The sequence below is a fragment of the Petaurus breviceps genome, unplaced genomic scaffold, assembly GCF_028583685.1.
Source record: "Petaurus breviceps papuanus isolate PSGF00001 unplaced genomic scaffold, PetGlider_PUasm1.0 90763, whole genome shotgun sequence".
Taxonomy (NCBI): domain Eukaryota; kingdom Metazoa; phylum Chordata; class Mammalia; order Diprotodontia; family Petauridae; genus Petaurus; species Petaurus breviceps.
The window spans coordinates 4,179,173-4,189,963 of record NW_027187340.1 but is presented as its reverse complement, the minus strand read 5'-3'; the positions used below and the strand labels follow the sequence as shown (position 1 = coordinate 4,189,963).

The window sequence follows — 10,791 nt, the reverse complement described above, 5'->3', positions numbered from 1 at the left end:
AAGGAAAGGAAAGGAAAGGAAAGGAAAGGAAAGGAAAGGAAAGGAAAATCTCAATACTCTGTTTTCCTCTGGTAAGCGAAGTCCCACAAAAAGAACTTGGTCTTGGGCTGTGGCCGTGAACATTAAAAAACAAAACAAAACAAAACAAAACAAAAAGACGACGACAACAACACTGCAGAAACTCGGAGTTTTATGAGAAAACTGTTGTAGCAACTTCCTTCTCTGGCTTTGGGAGCAGGCAGCCCTGATCCTGGTCACTGTCTCCAGCTATAGGAAGGCAGCAGTAGGGCGCTTTAAACTTGGATTTCCAAAGACTTGTCTTAGAAGGCATTAACTTGTCCTCTCCCTCCGAGGCTAACTCCCCTCTCCTGCTAAGAGTAAAGGGGGTGGGGGATAAAGCACGGAAAGAAACACTGACCGTGAACCAGTTCCTTCTATCGAAGGGATTATTTTTCTAAACCTCAACCTCTTCTGAGGAGGTTCCCTGGACTTGGATTTCAGGCGGATACACTGAACTTGTGGATAAATCTTGTTTCCGGTTCAGCTGAACATTTCTTTGGGGCCTGAACGGCTTCAAAACGCATTCAATGCTTCTGTATTATTGGGGGATGCAAGCTAGATGGTGCCTCGCAAACCTCCACGTGAAAAGGCGATTCAAATCTCTCTTTCCAATAAACCACCTCGCCCCCCTCCCCAAATAAATCTCCTCAGTCCCTAGTGGAAGTTAGAATTTTACATTATTTTCTGGGATGAGTTTGTTTTCCTTTCCCCCGTAGCCTGGCATTGTCAGAAACAATAACCCTATTTAAAATCTCCGCTGTGGCCATGAGACAGACCTTTTAAAACCTTATCGCAGCTGTTCAAATACAACATCATTGTCAGGTTAAAAGCCCCGACGCCTTTAACAGCTACAGTCTAAAGCTCTGTGTTGACCAGAGAGTTTAAACATTACCTTTATGGAGAAGTAGCTGTTTTAAGCTATGAACAAATAAATAAGAACGTTTACATTTTAATAATTTTTTTTCTTACATTCTCCCCTCCAAAGCTGCCTGAAACAATCTTTTCCGTTACTATTTTAGCGGCAACTGGGTAGTAAACTCGCAAAGACCATTTTCTCCCAGTTGAGATCATTATCAGAGCCAATGCTAGGCTTTGCCCAAGTCACAAAGTGTCGTGGACTTCAAGTTGCTGAACACTGAGGGCTGTTACTTTGCTTTCTAGAAATCCCTTCATCACTCCCTCCCCCCTTTATTTTATACTAATGCCGGGCAACCCACAGAGTGCAAAGAAGTCAAATACTATTTTCCTGGGCTCAGGCTAAGCTCCGACTGCTAAATCTAATCAGGAATTTTATGCCCATCAGATGGTCTTTCATAATCTTTATTTACACTTGAAGAAAATAGGGCAGTCAGAAATATCCGATGCAAGTTTTTAGGTTACAGGTCTGCCTGCCCATTTCGGAGCAGTTCCCCAAAAATAAGAACTTGAAGTCTTATTCTTGCGTTTGGGGTGTATCGGATATTTACTCAGGTGGCTGAGAAAGACCCAGTCACTTCGGAGTCAGCTTTCATTTTCAATTTTTCCTCAGCCCCCTCAAAATTAATATCTGACATGTTCTCGCCTAGATCCAATTATTTTTCCTCCCCCCCCCCCCATTCTAACTTGAAATAATCTGCAAGCTCTAAGAGCAGGTAGGGATTTGGAGCTTTCTCGATTTTAAAACTAAAAATTAAGCAAACTAGAAATAGCAAGAGCAAATGAACAGGGAGAAGGAAGGAGTGAGACAATCAATAGGAACCGGAGGCTGATCTGCACAAGAAGAATGAAAATGTGGCCGTATTGGGGAGCAAGGAGCTATTTCGCTTATGAGTATTTAATGTAAGTATTGTTTTAGATCATCTTTAGATAGGGTAAAGTCATTAACATGAATAATAAATCAATTTTGAGCCATAAACGAGATATGCACCCTATATTCATACGCAAGGCTCACTCTGCTACGTTCCAAGGGAAAAATAAAGGAGTCGCTTTACAGTTAAATTAGCATTTGTAATCAAGGGGGCAGGTTGTCTCCTCGATTTCCTGTTTCAAGGAAAATGAGGAAGGAACCCCGTGCTGAGAGGAGACCTTTTTGCGACTGGGATTGCCTTGGATTCTAAGCCCTAAACGGCCCCTAGTCTTCAGGAAAGTTTCGGGGCTGCACCAAGGTCGAGACTCTTGTCTTGCGGCCTTCCTCCCTCTCCACCTCTCTTCTCAATTCTCTATTCTTCAGGGTGAGAGCTCATGGCCAAGCCAGAAAAGGGTGGAAGGAGAATTGAAGGAGCTCTTCAGAGGCACAACGGCCAAGCACAGGGGTTAGAGAAAATGAGCGGTTTTCAAATATTCAGAAAGACCAAGAAGTGTCTCCTTTTCCATACACAAAAAAGGAAGCAAGTTGGTTCATTTTCCCTCCAAATAGAAGTCTAAGACTTCTATTGCCTTCTGCCAATGTCAAACATCCAATGTCCGTGAAAACAGGAAATGTTTTTTTTTAAGGAGATGCTCTACTCTCTCCCCTCGACTTCCCTTCCCTGATCCTGTAGGTCACTCAAATTTCTACACCTAGTGTTCGACTTCGAGAGAAGCAACAATTCGTTAACTAAGTAGGCTATAGGATTTAGAAATCGAGACAGACCCTTTCTCTCTCCCAGGCGTCAAGCCAACGCAACTAAGCTCTTCTGGAATGGAAACTGGGACAGCCTGCCCTTAACAGTAGCTTCCTCTCTGGCCACAGTCGCCCAGCCCAAGGCCAAGGGGCTGCTGGCCATCCAGATGGATTGGCGGAGCGCTCGGTCTCTCTGCCTTAATTCGTCTACCTGCCTTGGAAATCGCTACCCAACTCTCAGTGCACTTCCCGGGTACCCGCGAACCATCCAGGGGTCAGAGAGCGAGCCCTGGGACACTCCGAGTCAAACTCCAGCCTTTTGGAAACTAGGGGTGGGGGTGGGGTTGTGCAGTTGGAGATTTGTGGGCAAGAAAGACGGAAAGGATCCCCACAAATGAGATTTCTCAGTCACCTCTCGGGGATTTCTCTCAACAAAGCCAGAGCCGGCCAGCCAGCCAGACGGAACCCCAAGGTTTCTCGAGCAACAAGCTAACGTCTCGGATTTGCGCTCCTTCATCAAATCCAAAAGCCAGTTCCAGCCACCCTCTCGCCCTCTGCCCCCAAGTGGGGCAGCCCTGACCGACAACGAGAGTCCTGATGGACAAGTTGCAAGTGGCGGGGAGATGAAAGAGATTCTAAGAGACCCACAGAACCCCAAACGATTAACTTAGGTCACCTCCGTGCCGTCCTCCTCTCCAACCCAAGCTGTCTACTTCCTTGAGCTAGGGTTAGGAAAAGGGCGTCCTCATTCCTCGAGTCTTTGACCAAGGACCAGGAAGGATATGGAGGAGGGCCTGGCAATAGGGGGAATCACCCTAATGAACAGAGACGGCGGAATGGTATTTATTACGGGAGATACTCTCTGCTTTAACAATGAACTTCGAGGAGGGGAGAAAACTGGCCAGTCAATCCAGTTAAACTGATAAAATCCCAGTGGTCCCTTAGACATTTCGCCTAGATTAGCTCCCGATAGATGGGAGCCCAGAGGGCCAACACCTCCCTTAAAGCTAAGATAATTTTCTCTCCCCCCACCAAAAAAAGGAAAAATCGTGAGGCTTTTTCTTATGAGAGGGAGTAGAAGCGCTTGGGAAACCGATTGAATTTCCCCAAGGCCGCCTAGCGGATTCGAAAAGTTCACGGACATCTTTCCGCAAATATGAGATATTTTTGTTTCCAAAACTCTCCCTAGAACTGTGTAGAATGCACATTTTCTTAACCAGCTCCCGCGGATATTTTGTTCTTTCTTTCTAGTTTTATTCATTTCAAATAGCCAACCTACCAGCTTACTGTCATTACAAGGTTTCAAGTTGTTTTTTTCTCCCACACCACAAATAAATTTCCCAAATTTAAGATTTCCTATATTTTTGGGGGTAAAATTTGAATCTTATCTCATTTGATGGCGTCATTGTCAATTCCGAACAAAAGCTCCATAATTTCTATAAGCTTGAAGAAAATAAAGGATGGTGGGCTTTTATTTTCATCTCTTCACTTTCCTCTCAAGATTAAAACTACATTTTCACCTATTAGATGAATTTTAAATACGACACCTCTCTTTTAAAATGTGCATCTATTGTTCTTTAAGATTTCTCCTGTGATCCACCAGGTTATAACAAAAATAATTCCTTTTAAACACATCATTTCTCTGAAACCGTTAGCCGGACATTTGTTTAAAAAATCTTGGTATTCCGTTTACCCCCGTTTTACTCTCCATTAATAAAATCCCTGCACCTCCTTAGTACAGATAAAACTGATTTTTAGAAGAATAATTCTATTGTGGCGCCGCTATTAATGAAATTCTTAATACAGTATTTGGAAGAAAACGTACTGCACCAATCGAACCAAAGTGAGTTTTATAGAACGTGAGCGCGCCCTCGTGTGGCTCTGTCTCACTATGCAACCTGGAATTGGTTTCCCTCAAGATTTTCCTTTCCAGGGGCAAACTCGCTACATTTAAACCCTGGGGCGGGGGGTGGAAAACCCAGAAATAAACCACTGACTGGTTTGGTATTTTGGAGTGATCATATGAGGGCACTGGGATTTTAGTGGCTTTCCAATGTCAGGAACAAAGCCAGACCTTCAAAAAGCTAATAATTCGATCGTGGGCTTTCCTCTCTAATTCACTCCTTCCCCCCCTTGGGCTGAGAGGTTTTCAAAAATGCATACAGAAATTCTATTAAATCCTGTGGTTTAATATTATTGAAGGTGCAATAATTTATTTGACAGGGCGACAAATTGGTTTAAAATATAATGAAAGACTAACTGTCTGGAAATAACTTCCCCCTTTCAAATGACTCCCTTCTCCCCCTCCCCCATTCGCCCCCCAGTACAGTCTATCATTGGAAGAAAAGTGATAGAGATCTAAGCCCCCCAAAATGGTGTTTCATAACTGTTCTGGAGACATTGTTGTAAGACATTATTATCGAACAGGGCTTTGCAAAGAACTCTGTTGCCATTAAGTTTACAGAAATGTTTGGAGGGAAATTAAGAGTATTGATCCTGAAATTAGGAATTTGCTCAGAGATTTATGGCAATTCCCCTGATATGATTTTTTGAAAAGTCATAAATGCGCGTGTGTGGGTGTATGTGTGTGATAGTGGGTGGTGGTCGAAAATAACAGAAGAACCTTAGGGCGCCTAATTATTCAGAAAGGTTAAAGGTGATGACCTTGACATTTTGGAAGTTCAAAGGCATACACTTATGTTTTTGCTTCTCGAAAAAGACTTTGCCATTTTAATTTTATTTTTCCTTTAGAGATAGCGTTCTTAACTATCTTTTAGTAGGTTTTAGTGCTTTTGTGGATTCATTTTTCGACTTTGGGCTTATAAGAATCCAGAGTCATAAGATCTACTTTGTCTTAAAAAAAAAAAAAAGACAACCCTTTCTCACTCCACTTTATTGCACATTGCGGAAATCTTTTTTTCTCCCACCAGAAGGTGTATAATATAACCCAATTAAGCTGTTTAGAACTTTGGTTTTTATGGTGTTGTCTAGACAGTTCAAGGTTTTGTAAACAGCTTAGCCAGGTCACGCAACATAAAGTGCAGAGAAGACCTCAGTTACATTCTTTCACTTTACAAAATAAAGGAAAGGAGGAGATCTTTAGCCCTGGGTTTTGAGCAGGGGATTACCTTTGTCTACTTTATCCTGACTGGGAAATAAGCAACACTACTCTACAAAGAGGGGACACTGATATCTCTTGAATTTTTAAGGTGGTGGTTTTGACTTTTTAAGGGATCCTCTCGTCGTTGAAATCGTAAAAAGGATCAAGAGTAAATTTCCTTTTTTTCCATGTATCTACCAAAACTGGGGGAAGGGGGTGTTTCCTATTTTCAGAAATTCCAAGTTTCCCAAGTTGGAGGAACGAATTATTAGCTCTTTAGAAATCCCTGCCGCCTCTGTCCCATCAGTTCTGATAAAAGGCAGAGAGCCATTTTTTTTGGTGCTTCACACCCTGAAGGGATTAACTCTGAAAGTTACATTGAAAAGGAGCAAGTTGGGGATAGAAATCAACCCTGATTTTAACTCAGCTGCAAATGTTCTTCTTCCATTTTGCTGGGGTATGGGGATAAGGGATCCTGCCAGTTCTCTTTGCTCCCTCAAATGTCCTGTTCAGACGCTAAAGTTCTTCAAAGAGGAAAATTCATACAGTGCATTGAGGATGGAACCTTCGTTTTACTAGAAACCATTTATTCACATGAAAAAGACAGTGGCCCATGCGTTTATATGACAGTGGAAACTTAGAGACCGAAGGTACATTTCCCAGAGTTTAAATAATCGCCATTCTTTTAGTGAAAGGAAACAGTTGACTCTGAGCTCAGAACAAAACACCTTAAGCAACACGGCCAAACGAACTACAGGTCCATCTGCATCACCACGAAGACTTAGGGTGGGGAGGGGGGGGGGAGAGGGGAGACAAAAAAAAAACACTTTGGTGGTAAAATTGTAAACGGATGTTTGGATTTACCATTTTCCCCTTATTAGGCATCCGATCCGCCAAGACACAGCATCTCCTGCAGGCAATGATCGCTGGGAAGTAACGGAGTTGTGACCGAGTTGAGTGCTGAAATGAAGCTTGGAGTTCCGAAGGGAAGATGAGTCATGTAAACCCAATGACTTTTTGCCTCCGGCGGGCAGGCAGAGTGTGGGGAGGAGGAGTGTGAGTGTGAGTGAGAGTTGGGGGAGGGGGAGGGAAAGAGATTTCTTGATCTTTCAGAATAAGGGGTTCCCCGTGAAATACTGGAGTCGATCTCTGTTCAGTTTCTTTTCTTTCATCCTGCGATTCTGGAACCAGATTTTGACTTGTCGGTCAGTGAGGTTGAGCATTCGAGACAGTTGGAGTCTTTTCTCTTTGTTTATATACACGTTGAAGAAAAATTCCCGTTCCAGTTCTCGGATCTGGTATTTGGTGTAGGGACACCTCTTTTTCCTCGATCGCTGGGGGACCACTGAAAGGAAGGGGGGAAAAAGACTAGAGGACTAAATTGAGACCACCCAGTACTCTCCTTCGCTATCCAGACCCAGACCGTAACTTCGAGCTCTCTTGTACTTGGCCAACTGTGTACTGGCCTGTGGTCAGTCTCTCTACTAGGGGAAAGGGACCAGGGCAGGACATTGGACTCCCCTTCTATAGCTAGTGACATCCCCTCATTCTCCTGAAAAGACTTTGTGTCTCTATAGAAATGATATATGGGCCGGGAGAAATTAGAGTGCAAGCTTATATAGATCTAATAAGTGTGTTTGTGGACATATACACACATGCATATGGAGGGACATATATTTACATATATATGTACACATATATGCACGTGGAGAAAAGAGCTGTTTAGATCTCTCTGTGACTTTCCTTCAGTTGCTTGGATAAGGTCCAGTTTAATGACCAACCTCCCCCTACCCTCCCCACTTAAAATAAACGAAGACGGAGTGAAGATGCCATTAGTGGCCCTGCTAGCAACTGTTGCAAAAAATCTTTTCTTTCTCTTTTCACCGTCCCCCGTCCCTTCAAACAAAATCCTCTTTGCAACAATTAATATCCTCCTAGAAGAATACCTTAAGCCCACCTAAATTGGTTTCCTATCGTAAACACGCTTTACAACGGGTAGAGAAATCTTATAGGATATATAAACTCCTTCGAATGCTTATAAAATGGCACATAAAACGCCGGCTGCCAGAGGGTGGGCCCGGGCTCGGCTGCACCCCCGCCCCCCCCCCCCCCCCTGGCCTCCCCCCTCCTTCCCCCCATCCAAGTCCCTACCTGCGCCTCCGCTCTTCTCCGCCCCCGCCTCCCCTGGGGGGGTCTCGCCACTGGAGCCGCTCTCCCCTGCCCCCTTGGGCTCCGGTCCCGAGGGGGCTTTGCCGCAGGGACTCGCGGTGGTCGGAGACTTCAGGCCGCTCTTCTCAGCGTCCCCCTCGGGCTCGCCGCTGGGCTGAGGCGGCTGCTGTTGCTGTTGCTGCTGAGGCTGCTGAGGTTGCTGCTGCTGCTGGTACGCTGGACCAGGCGCCGCCTCGTAAAACTGGTCGAAGCCCTGGGGCAGGATCCCATTGCGCCCCACGGTGCTGTAGAAGTTGGAGGCGGCGCCCGAGGGGCCATGGGGACCGCAAACGGGTTCGGCAGCCTTGAATAGCATATCCGGCCTCCGACTGCCGGGCGGCAGCAAGTCCCTGTGCATCACCTCCTCCGCCGCGTAATAGGGAGCGTAACTGCCCCGGTATTGCCATTTACCGCGCTCCAAGCCGTAGTCGCGGAACGCCACTTCGCGCACCGGTTGGACGTGAGGCAGGTTGGAGGAGTAGGGGAAAGTCATTTGACAAGACGATGTCTGCGACAGGAACGAGGGCTTGCTGGAGAAATCCGAGGGGGCCACGTAATAAGCGCAGCCCGGCAGATACATATTGGCTGCGCTGGGGCCGCAGTCGTCAAACTCGGTCATGTCTTCCTCTGGGCGATGGCGAGCGACCGAGAGATTTCCGTGCCTTGAACAAGATCCATCTATTGCACAAGAGGCTTTGGACAGGATCAACTAAGAAAAAATCCCCACCGTGTGCTGACGTGCAATTCATCTTGATTGATTCTGGTGGTAATTATGTCACGTGACTCCATGGAGAAATGTCCTTATATCTATATCAGTCTTTCACCAAGACTTCCCGGGATCTCTCCTGGCGCCGAGGCAGACTCACACTTGGGGGAGAGTCCAAAGGGGAGGGGGGAGGGGACGATTTTCTCCGCCCAGCCCTGGGAGGCGAGGAGGCATAGGTAGATCCGGAGGCGAATCACCTGAGTGCCGGCGCCTGTTCAGGGCTCTGGCTCCACATTGCAAGAGAGACAGTTGGGTGCATCTGCAGCCAACCTCCAGTCCCCCTCAGCCTCAGCCGCCCAGGAGCCCTCCTTCCCCTCTCTGCTTTAAATATATGGAGGTAAAAAGGAGGAGAAAAGTCCGGAGGAAGCGTAAGAACGAGGTGTGAAGGTGTGAGACTCTCAAATCTTTCTTTAAAAAAAGAAAAACTAAAACACACCTCCCCTCGCCTGCCCAGCGTCCCTCACCCCCAATGACCACCACCTCTTTCACAGTCTCACTCAAAGCTTGTTGCTTCTTGTTCAAGGGGCGTAACTGAGGAACAACTCACTGAGGCAAGGGAAGCCCTGATTTACATGTTAAATCTGCTCTGCGAATTCACTTCAATTACAAGTCCTCTGCTAGCCCCGACACAAAGGTTCGAAATAAAGCAAAGGCCAGCCTGCCCTTTCAGTATACCTCACTATGACACTCAGACAAGTATCTACCCACATGTATTCACACACCTTCACTCTGTCTCTCTGTCTCTACCTTTCTCTGTGTCTTTCTGTCTGTCTCTATCTCCCTTGTCTCTGTATCTGTCTTTTACATATGAGCGCGCGGGAGCACACGCGCGCGCACACACAGCACCACCACCACCAACAACACCACCACTACCCTGTACACCAGCGAGCTAAAGCAAGGGGTGGTTGCTCAAACAGACCCGCCAAAAGTGCTTCTCTGGCTCTGACGTTTCTGGAACCTGGATATTCTAGGGCTCTGGAGGAACAAAGGGATGAGGAGTCCAATTCACAAGGTGAAGACACGTTTTCACCCCTATTACTTAAGCCCCCACCTCCCCAGGTAAATCCTCAATTATCTTTACTCAGATCTCCCGCTCCCTTCTCGGGGGCAGATCCAGGGAACTTGAATGCACTCACTCAGACTTATGCCAACTCGAGCATGTCCTGGGGTGGGAGGTTCTTTGGAAGTCAATCCACACATTCTATGATCAAAATCTCTTGCCTCTTCTCCTCCCAACCCCTGTGCTTCGTCACTCAGCCTTGGAAACTATTATTCACTCTAGTAGCCTGGGCCCCAAAGCTCTTGGTAGAGGGTGGATCAGAGAACTGTAGCCCCTGTGATCCTGCCGCAAAGGCACAAGCGCTTTCTAATTGTCACCCCAGCGTCTCTGATCCCTCAGTTTTTTTCTTCAGAAACCTGAACCTAGATCTGCTCGGCCCAGAGGTCACTGATAAGTCTTCCTACCTGAGTTTCACCTCCCAGAGGGTGCTTCCAAAGTGAAAGAGTAGAGAGGGAGGGAGTGAGGGAGGAGAGAGAGAGAGAAAGAGAGAGAGAGAGAGAGAGAGAGAGAGAGAGAGAGAGAGAGAGAGAGCCCAACTTCTCCTTCCAAAAAGAAAAAAAATCTTGATTATTAAATCATAGAGGAACTGGGCTGCTGGAGGGAAACTTCTGATAGGAGAATCCCTCTCCCCATCCGATCTCACCCCGAAACGCTGAGGCCTTAAAGCTTCGGCAAATGCGGCGGAGCGTGGGCAGCAGCTCCTGGGAACTCACCGAGCTGGTCCCAGTGCCCATTACCTCTTCTGCCCACTGTGCCGAGAGCCAGGGAGGAAAGAGGTGGTCGAAGCTCATATCTAATTTCTGGCCGATATCTCTCTCCTCCCCACCCCTCTTTTCCCTCCCTCCATATTCCCCCCTCCCCGCCCCCTGCCCCCTCCTTCCCACACACTGCGCAAACAGGTCGATGGAGAGTGAGGCTGGAGGGCATAGCGTCCTCTCCCGAGGCAGAGCCGCCCCCTGGGGGTGTCTCTGCAGTATCCCCCTCCCTCCCCGACAGCTCCCATCCAGGTCTCAGTC

At 46.8% G+C, this 10,791-nt stretch overlaps 1 protein-coding gene across 1 annotated transcript; it reads right to left on the bottom strand.

The window, feature by feature from the left end:
* Positions 1-5,582: 5,582 nt before the first annotated feature.
* HOXD11 (homeobox D11) lies at positions 5,583-10,046 on the bottom strand. The gene is made up of 2 exons (XM_069068609.1): positions 7,893-10,046; positions 5,583-7,086 (listed from the first exon to the last, which is right to left on the bottom strand). The coding sequence occupies exons 1-2, from the start codon at positions 8,566-8,568 to the stop codon at positions 6,851-6,853; spliced, it is 912 nt and encodes a 303-aa protein (XP_068924710.1). The 5' UTR covers positions 8,569-10,046; the 3' UTR covers positions 5,583-6,850.
* Between the last annotated feature and the right edge of the window lie 745 nt (positions 10,047-10,791).

Excerpts from the sequence above, each read along its gene's own strand:
- HOXD11 (XM_069068609.1), bottom strand. The coding sequence starts at position 8,568 with ATGACCGAGTTTGACGACTGCGGCCCCAGCGCAGCCAATATGTATCTG. Across the intron at positions 7,087-7,892 it reads GGAGAAGAGCGGAGGCGCAG|TGGTCCCCCAGCGATCGAGG; the intron begins GTAGGGACTTGG and ends CCTTCCTTTCAG.